We start from the raw sequence: 15147 nt of genomic DNA on the forward strand, positions 1-15147 counted from the left end.
AATTTATTACTTATTTCCTGTGCGGAGTTTGTATGTTCTCCCCGTGCTTGCGTGGGTTTCCTCCGGGCACTCCGGTTTCCTCCCACGTTCCAAAAACATGCATTTCAGGTGAATTGGCCGGTCCAAATTGTCCCTAGGTGTGAATGAGCGAATGAGTTGTCTGTCCCTGTGTGCCCTGCGATTGGCTGGCAACCAGTTCAGGGTGTCCCCTGCCCACTGCCCGGAGATGGCTGGGATGGGCTCCAGCCCCCCCGCGACCCTAATGAGGATAAGCGGTACGGCTAATGAGATGAGATGAGACTTATTTCCTTGTCCCTAAAAAAAGTGGACAGAGGTTTATCTATGGATTTATGTCTCTGCTGACCTAGCACTGCGACAAAATGGCTTTACTGCGAATCTGCATTATGTTCAGTACATATCTATTTTTCATTGTACCGGTTGTTCTTGTGTTTTTTATCATTTTACACTTAATAAATCAACTCCATGCTAAGTTTAACAAAAAAACAATGATTATCCAAATATTTGACTAATTGTTTCAATGGCAGGTGACTTGCCCACTATCAGAATAGTCGTTAGTTGCGGGCCTAAAGTTCCACCCATAAAATCTCCAATGCAGACAGGTACGTATTATCGTCGGCTAAATTTAGCTAAAGAGTGAAACATCTCAAGGGACAGGGGTGTGCAACATCTGTCGTTTGCGGTGATGGAAAGCGATGCGTACGGAGCGCTCGGCATGTCAGCGAGGCACCGAGGCGTGATGAACCAAATCCATCATACCTTGAGCGATGTAACTACTCATGTGACATCTGTTCGAGCACGCACAAGTGACTGTGAGCCGGATATTTCGCTCTGAGTGGGCTCGGGTCCTAATGTTTGCACGCGTCCTTCCTTTGCATTGCGTCAATTATTCAGCTACTTTTGTTAGCGTTAAATGCTAACGAGCTCGGTCGCTGACTGGGACATCAACTAAAGCAGGGGTGTCAAACTCATTTTAACTCGGGGGCCACACCATAGAAAAAACATTCTGTCGGGGCCCGAACTAGATTAAAGAGAAAGAAAAGGAGAGATAAAGAAATAACAGAAAGAGGGAGGGAAAAGGAGAGAGGGCGGGACAAAGAAAGAAGAAGAGAGAGAGGAAAAGAGATAAAAAGTCGTGAGAGAGGGGAAAAAGAAAGGGAGAGGAAGAAAGAAATCCAAAGAGAAATAGAAAGACGGTGAGAAAAGAGAAAAGAGAGAAAATTAAAAAAGGAAATTAGAGCAAAATAAGTTAAAAAGACACAGAGATAGAAAGAAACAAAGAGCAACAAAAGAAGAGAAAAAGAGAGACGCAGAGAGTGAAAGAGACAGAGAATGGGAGAAAAGGGGTGTAAAAAAAGAGAGAGAGAGAGAGAAAGAGAGACAGAGAGAGAGAGACAGAGAGAGAAAGTAATACAAGTACAGTGTCTTTGTTCGAGGCACCTGGCTTTGGCAACATCAACTTGACATATTTCAACCTGCAGCTTGTTTTTCTCTTGCGCTTCTCTGGGTGTTGTCTCGCGGGCCGAATTCAATCCCTTAGCGGGCCTGATCTGGTCCCAGTCTGTCATAATTGGAAATAGATGTCTAGATGGATAGTTGGATACTTTATTCATCCCCGTAGGGAAATTCACACTTCCAGCAGTTTCCCTTGTTGTTTATTAACAGATTAACAGGATGCCCTCGGGTTGCTTGTTGTGGTTTAACCAGAACGCAGTGGATGACGTCACACGCTAGCCCAAAAGTTCGACGTCCCTGTGGCTGATGGAAATCTTTGTGCCCAGGGAGACACCCCCTCGTGTTAGCGAGTCCACCTCCCCTCCACTTCCCGCAGGCTTCGTGTTTCTGTCTAACAGCGCTGAAGCCGGTTAGCTCCGGATAGCTCCGGTCCCGGTAGCTCCGGGTGGCTCCACTGGGCGCCACTTATTTTGAAGAGAGCGTCGTTGGGCGTCGCCCCCAAAAATAGGCAGAGAGAAGATATGGCAAAAAGGGAACTCGCTTTATTGCATTCGGGACACGTTCAAAGTTCCAGACGTTCAACATTGGTCTTGATAGTGTTCTCAAATACAGTTAAGATATCTCGTGAAGGTCGTCCGCTCCGGCTCCCTAAGCATATCAGCTTGTGACTTCTTGCAACAACGTCATCCCAGGACCTTCACCAGATGCATATATACTTATCATATGTTACATTCCCCCTCACTATTACTAGGACTCCACTGCCCTATCTGCAGAGCATATACCGTTATCATTAAGGACCCTACCCACCCAAACGCAAGACAACCCGTCGAAAGAACTCTTTTTACCCTTCTGCCATCAGACTCTTAAACGGCTGCTGATCGAACAATACACCACGGACATGTTCAGCACACTAGAGACACTTTAAACTGGACCTTAGGGGCCGGTCACACAGCCGTTTGCGGCTGAATCACGGCTAAAATTTTGCGTTTTTTTTTTGCCCGTGGTTGCCCGCGATGGAAAATGCGCAAAATTGGCCAACCCGCTGTTCATCGGTGGTATGCCCGCAAAACAGACGCCGGTGACTGCTCCGCTTCCTCATCGCGTCATTTCTGCGTCATTTTCTCGGTGTGGACCACGGGTATAAAAGCTCCCGAGCCGGTGTTGTGCCCAAATCCGACTCCTACGCAACACATTCACCCCCCCACCCCCTCGCGTGAACGCGCATTCTGCTGCGATCGCATTTTGTAGAATACGATCGCACTTTATTGTTTAAATAAACGCGTTATATAGACTAGGATCTCCCAATTGTTATAATTAGCTCGCTTTATTGTTTTAATAAGCGTTTTATATAGAATACGATCGCTTTTGTTGGAAGCGCAGCAGAATGCGCGTTCACGCGAGGGGGGGAGGATTTACCGTTCGATTACGTTCACAACAAAAACAAAGACGGAATGGTTTAAGTTGTATTACATTCCCAACTAATGCAAGATGAAGTGGTTTTGATTATATGTTTGCCATTACATTCCCTAAAAGTGAGATAAAACAAGGTAAAAGTGGTTGTAGTAGCGAGGGGATGCAAATCTCGGCAGGGATGCATTTCTCGGATAACACCGGGCTGTAGAAATCATAACCGCTCAAGACACAGTCCCGTGAAGATCAAGATTTCAAGCTATGGCATCATTTTTATTTTATTATCTTGAAAAGAAATGTCAAGAAATAAAAATGGATTAAGACGAGGTCACTACGCTGACGGGGATCCATGTTCACCCCCTTGACGTCTCGAGCACAACTGACGTGTGCTCGGCAAATCGCGCTGTATATACGCGGAGAAAGGCGTTTGACTGTCACACGCGGAACACGCTAATTTCACGTAATAACACCGCGATACAGGCGCAGAACATGCTATTATCATGCTCCACCCACGATGACCCGCTGAAATTTCCCGTCCTACCCATGTGTAACCACGCCCTGGCCGCGGCCAGAGCACGTCGTTCCGCGTCATTTCCGCGTCATTACCTCGTGTTGACCACGTGTGCGGCACGCGGTTTACGCGTGCTCAAACTTTTGAGCAGCTCAAAAGTTTTGCGCGCGGCCAACCACGTGTGAATTTCCGACCGCGAGTAAAGCACTGCTGTATCTCGTCTATATGGCGGTCTCAAAACGTCCAACAGCGCCCAACAGCATCTGCTTCACGGCCAGAAATTTCTGCCGCAAATGTCTGTGTGACCGGCCCCCTACTTGGAATATTCTTGCACTACAGTCACTTTATACTGTATTGTATCTTCATTTTCTTATTGCCCTAACTCATCTTGGGTTAATCATGTATTTTTATCTTTTTGATATTCGTAATATTCCTTTACGTATACATGTATATAGTTTCTTAGATTTATTATGCTGGCAACTGTGTGGACAGCAAGTAAGAATTTCATTGTGCAGGTAATCGTTGTTTTTTTACTGAGCATATGACAATAAACACCGACTTTGAAGTGAATTCTAGGGGAGGTTCACGCTATTTCCTGACCTACAAGAATTTAAAAGATGCAAGTTTATATGATTGTCAGTGTAATTTAGCTTATTATTCAAATTAATATTGCTTTTTTTGATGGAGGAAGGGTTTTTTTTTTGCCACTAGGAGGGGCTAAATAATACACACTGTCTCTTTAAGGTTCCTTCACAAAAAGTAGGTTACCTTCTATTTGCATAATCATATATATTTCATCGTGCATCTTTTTTGCTTTTGTTTGATGATAAAAGTATTCCACCATCTTTGAGCGGAATCTCATCTTCCAACTCTAATAAAATCTTTGTTGTCTAAAGAAAAAGAAAAGATGTATTCATAGATCATTTTGCTCATTTGGAAAGGAATGTTTTGATTTTAATCAACAAAGTCTAAAACAAAATTCAAATATAATTGCTCTTGGTTTGGTTATTATAAGTACTTTCATTTTACTAGAATGATAAGTTAGAAATAGAGCAATGCCATGATTTTATCTAATTTATTTTATTTAATGTATTTATTTTATGTATCTTATTTATTGTATTTTTAAAATCCATTGTATTTATTGTAATATTTTTATTTATTTTATTTATTTTATTTATTTTATTTATTTTATTTGTTTTATTTATTTTATTTAATTTATTTTATGTATTTTCTTTATTTTATTTACATATTTTTTAAATTTTGTTTATTTTATTTTTTTCTATTTTTTTAATTTATCTTTTTCCTTTTTTATTTTAAACATTGTGTGTGTTTGTGTATTTGGCACTCCGGGTTGTTGGATGAGGGAAAAGGAGGAGATTTTATTTTCTTATTGCACATTGAATATTTTTATACAGCCCTCCATGGATGGTACAACAGTATTCAAAAGGAATACAATTTTTGGAAAACGTCATTCAAAGCCGTGTGACAATGACTAAAGGAAGAAAATGCTGACTACTTGCAAAGTTTTCAAAGCACGAAGCTCATAGTCAAGTCCCAATGCCCCAAAATGTAGATACAGTGGAACCTCGGTGCTCGACCATAATCCGTTCCAGAACCCTGTTCGAAAACCGATTTGTTCGATCACCGAAATCATTTTTCCCATTAAAAATAATGCAAATCGTTTTAATCCGTTCCAACACCCTGAATGTTTACCCTGAGTGTTTAACGTAAACATGAAGCTAACCCGGGCTAATCGTACGTTCGCGTTATCGTAATCTTCCGTACGAAAGATGACGCTAACGTGAACGTGTAAAAATAAAAAAATCAGGTCGTTTACAAGTCATTTAGCACCCGGGTCTCCACAACAAGTGGTGAGCTGTTTATTGGAAAGGGGGCTCTGTTCCAACACCCTGAAAGTTGGGCTCCGTTCCAACACCCTAAATGTTGACCTTGAATGTTTAACATAAACATAAAGCTAACCCTGGCTAATCGTACGTTCGCGTCATCGTAATCTTCCGTACGAAAGATTACGCTAACATAAATGTGTAAAAAATAAAAAAAAGGATAAAGAAAATAATTATGAATAGGATTTCTTACCTTTGTGGTGGTCAGCAGAAGGCGCAGGTGGAGTAGTTGTACGCACTACTTTTCATTTTCACCTGTAGCAACTTTGCTGCTTGCACTGACTTTCTTCGGAGGCATAATAAGGGGCTAAAACACTCAGCATCGCACCCTAGCGTACGCACTCACGCATTACCGGCGTTCGAACTCCGATTTTTTGACCGAACAGCGAAGTAAGAATTTCTCGAAATTTTTGTCCGGACTCCGAATTGTTCGAACTGAGAGGCGTTCGAAAACCGAGGTTCCACTGTGTATCAAATTCTACAGGAAAACACAAAAAATGCAAACGTGACCGCCTTGGCTGAGGTAATGAAACCATCCCTTTGCAGTTGTTGCACAAAGGCTGCTTTGAACACCAAATGCAATCACTTTTAAGAGGGTGCTCTTTGGGTCGAAACCAATAAGTCTTTTCAATCCGTGTCCCCTTTATTCCAGAAAGCACAATCACCTTTTTTTTTTTTTTTTTTTTTTTGCGCATGATAACTAACATGAAATCGAACCGGTGGTGCCTTATTGATGCTGACCTCCACGCATGTATTGATAAGCCATCTGTTAGGGCAGCACTCTCCTCAGCAGCATTCCATAAAAGTTAAATATACATTGGATCGATTGGGATGCGCCCCTCAAGATGGAGGGTAGGGGCTTTTGATTCACTGATCACCAGTGGTGGGAATAACGTCATTTTAAATAACACCATTAAGTATGACCTGAAGCATGTGAACGCCTGCATGGACCAGCTGGCAGAGATGGGAAACTGCGTCGTGGCCATCATAGACTTTCTGGACTAGTTTACAGGCTGGGGGCGTCGCGCCTGTCATGCACTTTCCGGACAAATTCTCAACATGTTACCTAGTGTTTACTATGTTTGTGTACTGTAATGCTAAATGTAATTCACCCTGGTCATCCTGGAAGGGGGATACCATTTGTGAGGTCCCTTCTCAAGGTTCTTTTTCCTCACGCTGAGGTTTTGAGTTGTTCCTTGCCCGCATGTTGGTTTAAGATCAGGGGATGGTGTCATTGTAATCCTGTGCAGTCCTTTGAGACATGTTTGTGATTAAGGGCTATATAAATAAATTTGACTTGACTTGACTTGGCTTGAAGTAACGGGGTAATTTAAGACTATTATTACATCATCCCCTGATCTAAAACCTACATGTGGGCAAGGAAAAACTCAAAACCTCAACATGAAGTAAATGAAGTAAAATTTTGAGAAGAGACCCTGACTCCCACCTGTCCCTTTTGCTCCCGTTTGTCTCCGGCTACGACCTGTTTGGACCGTGTGCCCGCTTACTAAGACCGACGAACTGGCTCTGCTGGTAAAAAAGTGGTCAGTAGCCGGGACTGGGAGATCAAGGCGTGGTCGGGGTCAGAAACGAGTCGTAAGCCAGAACGGGAGAGTAGACGTAGTCAGGGAAAAAAATAGGTCGTAAGCCGGAACGGGAGCACAGACGTGATCAGGATCAAAACAGATCGTAGCTGGAGACAGACGGGAGCAAAAACAAGACAGGTGGGAGTCAGGGTCGAATAAAGCTTGCCTAGTATACACTGAGGATCGCAGACGGACTGACAAAGGAAAAATGAGAGCATAGAGCTTAAAAAGACGGAAAGCCAATCTGTCAATAAAATGAAATGAAATGATCTGCATTTATATAGCGCTTTTCAAGTCTTCCCAAAGCGCTTTACATTGTTCTTCACATTTCCCAATAGCGGCCGTGCAGCCATGTAAGGCGCTAACCTGCTTATTGGGGGTATTAAGGGTTCAGTGTTTTACCCAAGGACACTTCAACATGTAACACGGAGGAGCCGGGATTCGAACTGCGATCTATTGATCCCAAGAAGAGCGCTCTACCTCCTGAGCCACTGCTCAATGAGCCGCAGCTGGTGCCACACGGGTGGGGCCAATTGGGCGCCATGGCAACCGTGACATTAAGCACAGTGCTTGGACAAAGAGACATAAATCCATGAATAAAGCTCTGTCCACTTTTAAGGAAAGGCAAATAAATTCGGATCAAGTAAACATTTTGGGTTTGTATTCTAATTTTTTGTTTTTAGGTGCCCCTTATAGTCTGGAAAAAACGGTAAATGCAAAAGTAATGAACTCCTTGACTTTGCTGGGACGGGAGTGCAGACGTGGTCAGGATCAAAACAGATCGTAGCCAAAGACAGACGGGAGCAAAAACAGGACAGGTGGGAGTCAGGGTCGAAAAAGGCTTGCCTAATTTACACTGAGGTTCACAGACCGACTGACAAAGGAAAAATGAGAGCACTGAGCTTAAAAAGACGGAAAGCCAATCTGTCAATGAGCCGCAGCTGGGGCCACACAGGCGGGGCCAATTGGGCGCCATGGCAACCGTGACATTAATCACAGTGCTTGCTAAAAGAGACATAAATCCATGAATAAAGTTCTGTCCACTTTTAGGGAAAGGCAAATAAATTAGGAACAAGTAAAATTTTGGGTTTGTATTCTAATTTTTGTTTTTCGGTGCGCCTTATAGTCGGGTAAATGCAAAAGCAATGAAGTCCTTGACTTTGCAGAGCAATCACTAAATGGATTGCATACGTCCACATTTAGCCGATAAATACAGTAATATTTAATTTAGGCTTTGAGAGTGCAGATACGCAAGACAACATCTCCCAGGATGCCAAAGGATTTAGCGAAGTAATTAGGGGAGGCGGATGGACAAGATAAGTCGGAGCATCATCTGATTGCATCCGGTGAGGAGGGGTTCGGACGGGGAACGGAGACACTTACCACCATCTTATTTTTAGACACCCAGCAGTCAGCGGGGAAGTCCTGCAACATGGGCACCAGGAACTGCAGACAGCCGTCCCAATGGCAGAGAAGCAGCATCATTCCGATCAGGTTGACGATCCTCACCATGGCGCTCGCCAGGTCGTAGGTCATGTGGAAGATCTGCGGGACGAGGACGCTAATTACATTTCTGAAATGTTTAAGAGTCAGGAGATACTTTAAACAAAATGGGGTAGCGTTGTTGAAAGCAAGGATGTTTTTCTGTAATTTGAGAAGCTGGCTTGTTTCACTGCGGAGGACCAATTATCTATTTATCTAGCTATCATAATATTGAATCAATCATCCATTCTTTTCATATATCCAAACCAGTGTTCCCTCTGAGCTGCGCGCGAGCGCAATTGTGCACTGCTCGCACATTCTCAGCGCACAAGAAAATCTGGCCAGTGCACAAAAATGAGGGCTCAAAATTACTAATCAAGAAGCGACTTAAGTCAAAGTTACAGTGCATGAAGTAGAACGAAGTTGAGTAAAGTTAGAAGTTTGTCGAGAACCGGCTTCTTCGGCTCGGCTCACTAAAAGGAACCGGCTCTTTCGGGTCCTAAATAGCTCTTCAGGTTGTTTTTGCTTCTTTCATCCCAACATGACCAAATATTATGTAAAATCTCATCTCATCTCATTAGCCATACCGCTTATCCTCATAAGGGTCGCGGGGGGGCTGGAGCCCATCCCAGCCATCTCCGGGCAGTGGGCAGGGGACACCCTGAACTGGTTGCCAGCCAATCGCAGGGCACACAGGGACAGACAACTCATTCGCTCATTCACACCTAGGGACAATTTGGGCCGGCCAATTCACCTGAAATGCATGTTTTTGGAACGTGGGAGGAAACCGGAGTGCCCGGAGGAAACCCACGCAAGCACGGGGAGAACATACAAACTCCGCACAGGAAGTCTGGAGCTGGATTTGAACCCACGACAGGTTCCCATGACATGAACTGTGCCGCACAAGCGCTAACCACTGCGCCGCCATGCTGTAAAATGATGCACAAAATGACTTAAAGGAAGGGGGGAATAGAACAAAATAGAAAAAAATACCAAAATGAAAAGGTAGTGAAAAGCTGAGAAAAAAAAGAAACAAAAGAAAGAAAAAAGAAGGAAACATTTAGAAAAAAGCCAGAAAAAAAAGAAAAGATAGTAATGTAGGAAAAAGTAAATAGAGAACAAAAAGAAAAAAGTAACAGCTTGGAAAAAATAAACACAATAACATTTTTTTAAAGGAATTTAAAAAAAAGTGGAAAAAAAACACGGAAAAAAGAAGAAAAAGTTTGTGTTGCATTCAAATCATTTCCAATGATATCAAGTGAATCTTGTTGCCAACATTGTACTTCCTCTAAAAAATGGGATTAAGTACAGTTCTGTATCTTACAACCGACTAATAAAGCCCCCCAAAATGTTAAAATTATGCGACAAAATATATCAGGAAATAAAAAGAAATGGATATCTTTTGAAAGAATTGTAAAAACAAACGACGTTTGTAGGCCTTACAACCTTTGCAATAATACATGAGTCAATACATTCAAAAGAGAAAAATAATTTTGCATTGCCGGAAACTCAGCAAAATGTAACTTGATGTCAAGTTTTGGACATGTTTGATAATTAATTATCTTGCCACACTTCGGATTATGGTTGCTCACTGTTGTTTTAAGCGTTGCTCACTGACTTTGTGTGAACGCTCAGTCCCGTGGAAAATTACAGGGAACATTGGTCCAAACCATTTCAGAACATTTTCACCAACCCTCTCAGAAGGCTCTCTGACCTCACTCATGCTTCTCCTCACTACCTCATTCTTTAACCCTTTCAGTCATGTCACTCCACACATACTTCGCAAACATCTAAGAAATTTTACCCATTACACTGATTTACTCTCACACCCCATGCCTCGGAGCCGTACATCACTGTTGGTACCACCACATTTTCATACTGTCACGGTTGCCATGGCGCCCAATTGGCCCGGCCCGTGTGGCGCCAGCTGCAGCTTGTTGACGGATTGGCTCGTTGTTAGTATTTAAACTCTGTCCTGTCAGTCCCCTTTTGTCGGTTCGTCTGCGAATCTCTGTTTATACATGGCAAGCTTTTTCGCCTGTCCCGTTTTTTTCTCCTGTTTGTCTCTCGCTACGATCTGTTTTGATCTCGACCACGTCTGCTCTCCCGTCCCGAATTACGATGAAATGAAATACATAGTGCTTTTCAAGTCAAGACTTCCCAAAGCGCTTTACAGAGTGCTTCACATTTCCCAATAGCGGCCGTGCAGCCATGTAAGGCGCTAACCTGCTTATTGGGGCTATAAGGGGTTCAGTGTCTTACCCAAGGACACTTCGACATGTAACACGGAGGATTCGAACTGCGATCTCTTGATCCCAAGACGAGCGCTATACCTCCTGAGCCACAGCCGCCCCTTACAATCCGTTTTTGATTCCGACCACGTCTACTCTCCTCTCCTGGCTTTCGACTCGTCGCTAATCTCAACGTTTTTTGCTCTCTTGTCCCGGCTACTGACCTGTTTTTCCGTTCCCGACACGGCCAACGCTCGCCACGGAAGTGCCACTTTCGCGTTCAGAGCGACCTGCTTTCCACATCCAGCAATTGCTGGATCGTGAGCGCAACCCTTTCTCTTCCTTCAATAAAACTTGTGGAAACGTTACGCGAGTGGGTCCTTTTTCTGTTCTGGTCCTGACACATACTATCTTTGGTTTGCATCAAATTCATGATATTGGTATTTATAGGAATAATGTATGAGTTACTTTTCAGGTAAAATGTATGGATAACCATCACCACTCTGAGTTGTGTATTGGCTGTGGAAAGTGCTATCTCATCTCATCTCATTAGCTGTACCGCTTATCCTTATTAGGGTCGCGGGGGAGCTGGAGCCCATCCCAGCCATCTCCGGGCAGTGGGCAGGGGACACCCTAAACTGGTTGCCAGCCAATCGCAGGGCACACCAGGACAGACAACTCACTCGCTCAGTCACACCTAGGGACAATTTTGACCAGCCAATAAACCTAACATGCATTTCTTTGGAATGTGGGAGGAAACCGGAGTGCCCGAAGGAAACCCACACAAGCACGGGGAGAACATACAAACTCCGCACAGTAAGGCCGGTAGCTGGATTTGAACCCACGCAGGAGGTTCCCACGACCTCAGAACTGTGCCGCACACGCGCTAACCACTGCGCCGCCGTGCTGCCGAAAGTGCTATCATATATCAGTAATATTTGAATGTTGGTTACAGTATTCACAAGTTCATTTCTATGTGCTGTCAGTATATACTGTCAAGACCAGAACGGAGACAGGACCCACTTGCGTGACGTTTCTCAAAAGTTTTATTCGAAGAAAGGGAAGGGGTTGCACCCACAATCCGGTGATCGCTGGAAGCGGGAAGCAGGTCGCTCTGAACGCGGAAGTGGGACTTCCGTGGCGAACGATGGCGGTATCGGGAAGATAGAAAAACGGGTCGAAGCCGGGAAACAGACGGAAGCAAAAACAGGTGGGAGTCAGGGTTGAAAAGCTTGCCTAGAGTACACTGAAGTTTGCAGACCGACCGACAACAGGTGATATATAGGAGTGGGTTTAAATAGGGACAGGGAGCCAATCACAGTCCGAGGCAGTTGGCGCCAAAGGAGCGGGCACATGTGCATCACATCGGTAAACATGACATGAGTTTAGAAAAGTTCCCTTGTCATCTGCACTAATGTAGGCATAAAACTGAAAAACAGCTAAAACATTTTTACAAGGCCAAACTGAAATAGACATCTTGATTTTAGAGTCATTGAGGCTGTAATTGTTATGTTTTCCATTTTAAAACCTCCAAAAATGTTGATAACTGGTAAGAAAATGTCAAGACTAGAACAGAGACAGGACACACTTGTGTAACGTTTCTCACAAGTTTTATTAAAAGAAAATGGGAAGGGCTGCGCCCACGATCCGGAGTTTGCTAGGCGTGGGAAGCAAGTCTCTCTGAACGCGGAAGTGGGACTTCCGTGGCGAGCGATGGCGGTGTCGGGGACGGAAAAAGTCAGTAGCCGGGACAGGAGAGCAAAAAACGTGGCTGCGATCAGTAACAAGTCGAAAGCCAGGAGAAGAGAGTAGACGTGGACAGGATCACAAAACAGGTCGAAGCCCGGAAACAGACGGGAGCAAAAACAGGTGGGAGTCAGGGTCGAAAAAGCTTGCCTAGAGTCCACTGAGGTTCGCAGATGGACTGACAAAAGGGGATTGGCAAGACTGGGCATACTAATGTTCTGAGAAGCGTCATAGGGGAGAAATATTTTCCCACCTGGGACTCTCGATTTTACAGTTTTTGAGCGTTTTTATTGTTATTTTCTACCTTTAAAAACAAAAAGTAATGTTAGTAATTCATGAGAAAAAGCAAAAATCTAACTACGTTGGCCACAGATGAGCAGGTGCTAATGTTCTTAGAAGCGTCATAGGGGAGACAGCTTTCCCAATAGGGACTTTGCTGAATCACTCCTATCATCAGCCACTCAGCCAAATACAATAATGGCAAATCAGGGCGGGGGTAACGGCACTCCCAAGCTCAGAGTGTTTCACGGGCAAGGTTTGTTAATCCTAATGATAAATATACTCGCAAGGTGCTGCAGGACATGTGCGTTGGTGTAGATTTTAATGGCCGTGGTCGTTGGAAAGCCTCTTAATCCCACAGAAGAGCGGCGCTTATTACTCCACACATGATTAAAATCCACTCAGGGCTTTTTAAGAGCTTGCGACGCGGAACGTCCTGCTCGTCTTTGTTGTTGCGAGGAAGGAACGATGACGCCGGTCCTTTCATAAAAGTCAAAATCTAAGTCTCCCAAACAACCTGACGAGCATCTTTTTCTATAACGTGGAAGGAAGCTAGAGAGTCAGGAGGAAACCCACAAGGACATCATGCAAACCCTGCACTTTCACGGTTGCCATGGCGCCCAATAGGCCCCGCCCGGGTGGCGTCAGCTGCGGCTCGTTGACAGATTGGCTTCCCTTCTATTTAAGCTCAGTGCTCTCACTCACCCTTTGTCAGTCTGTCAACGAACCCCTGCCCCGCAAGACGTGGGTTTTGACTCTGTCTGGTTCGCTGCCTGTGTTTCCTGTCCGGTATTGTTCCCGTCTATTTTATAGAGAATATAATAAAATAGACCTTTATTGTCATTGTTACAAAATGGGTTAACATATTGTGACAACGAAATTGGGCATGACACTCCAGTATCACACATTCACAGTGAAATTGTTTAATACCGATTTCCAGTTGTGTTCTCGTCTAGTTTGTCCTGTTTAATTTTGATATCCAGTTTTGATATGCGTCCTGTCTGTCCCGTCCTGTCCGGTATCGCTCCATCTGTCCGATATCTGCTCAAGCAATTGGTATCGATCTTGTCGGCCTCTGGCTTCCTGTCGTTCTACGCCAGACTGCTGCCTTACGTCTTCTGCCCAACAATCGCCGAATTTCGCATGACTGCCCCATTTCCCGTAAAATAAAAGCATGTGTACGAAATGTCCCGCATTTGGGTTCTCCTCCTGTTCCGGTTCATGACATGCACAGGTTATGAGTACACCATCCCCTGATCTTAAACCAACATGCGGGCAAGGAAAAACTCAAAACCTCAGCACGGGCAAAATAAAAAACCTTGAGAAGGGCCTCCAATTTATCCCGACAGTCTTATTTTCCTATTTTGAGTCTTTGTGGCATGTCTACCCTGAACTACACTTTGATTCAATAACACTTGTTTAACTGTCATTCACGTTAAAAGGTAACTTGAAATGAGTTTTTATATTCCTTTGTATTTCCTGTGAGGAACAGCATTTGTCTTATATAATTGCAAAGTTGATTTTTCTTAATTTGTTGTTGTTTAAAATTAGTCTAATGCTCTGTAAAGTTTTCTCACTCCGCATTAATGTTAATATAGTCTGTATTTCGTAATTATTGATGCGAGGCACCTGAGCCTGCTCTTTTGGCGCCAACTGCCTCGGATGCTGATTGGCTACCTGTCACTTTTTACCCCCGTCTTCCTGTCACCGGTTGTCAGTCCGTCTGCGAACGTCAGCTTACGCAAGGCAAGCTCTTCAACCCTGACTCTCTCCTGTTCTGATTCCCGTCTGTTTCCCGGCTCCGACCCCTTTTCTGAACTTGACTAGGATTTTTGCTCCCCCGTCCCAGCCACAGATCAGTTTTTTTCTCGCTCTCGACACTGCCTTCGCTCGCCACGGAGATACCACTTCTGCGTCTGAGTAACCTGCTCCCCATGGTCTACCAGGGTTGCGTAGGGTTACTTTAACTGGATTACTTTCAATTACTCTTGGATTACTCCAATACCAAATATGCTAATAAAAGACAAAATAAACTAAATATGAATAAAATGACAACATTTTGTGCAGGCTTGGGGAGTAACGGAATACATGGAACGGCAAAAATGATGTTGGCAAGCTGTTTGGATTGATTTTCATTTTGTTTCTGTCGCATTTTATGTTAGTTTTGCCGGAGATCAAAGAGATCAAAGCCAGGAGAGAAAGCTTACCACGTGTTGTGAGTCATCATTTTATCCATATTTAGTTTCTTTTGTCTTTTATTAGCATATTTGGTATTGGAGTAATCCAAAAGTAATTGAAAGTAATCAAGTTAAAGTAACCCTACCCAACCCTGTGGTCAACGATCTACGGATCCTGTATTATTTCAAATAAACTAAGAGAAACGCACGCAAGTGGGTCCTGTCTTTGTTCTGGTCCTGACACTGTAATTGATTCAAACGATCTTGATTGCCACTTTTGCGGCAAATCAACCATTTCATCGAATAAATTGCCGTTGTTCACTCTCCTGCACTTGGATTCTGGCCATG

At 43.9% G+C, this 15147-nt stretch overlaps 1 protein-coding gene and 1 pseudogene across 2 annotated transcripts in view; both read right to left on the minus strand.

Annotated features, from left to right (window-relative positions):
• LOC148366673 (UDP-glucuronosyltransferase 2C1 pseudogene) overlaps positions 1–15147 on the minus strand; it is a 457271-nt pseudogene that overhangs the window by 229739 nt on the left and 212385 nt on the right. The gene's annotated exons all lie outside the window — the stretch shown is intronic.
• The window catches only part of hcn4 (hyperpolarization activated cyclic nucleotide-gated potassium channel 4), a 198923-nt gene that overhangs the window by 88897 nt on the left and 94879 nt on the right, over positions 1–15147 (minus strand). The window contains exon 3 of the mRNA XM_088333476.1: positions 8268–8429. Within this exon, the coding sequence (XP_088189602.1) occupies positions 8268–8429 (162 nt within the window). The remainder of the gene's footprint in view (positions 1–8267; positions 8430–15147) is intronic.

This window comes from Urocampus carinirostris, chromosome 4, assembly GCF_059441175.1.
Source record: "Urocampus carinirostris isolate Australia breed hairy pipefish chromosome 4, RoL_Ucar_1.0, whole genome shotgun sequence".
NCBI classification, from domain to species: Eukaryota; Metazoa; Chordata; class Actinopteri; order Syngnathiformes; family Syngnathidae; genus Urocampus; species Urocampus carinirostris.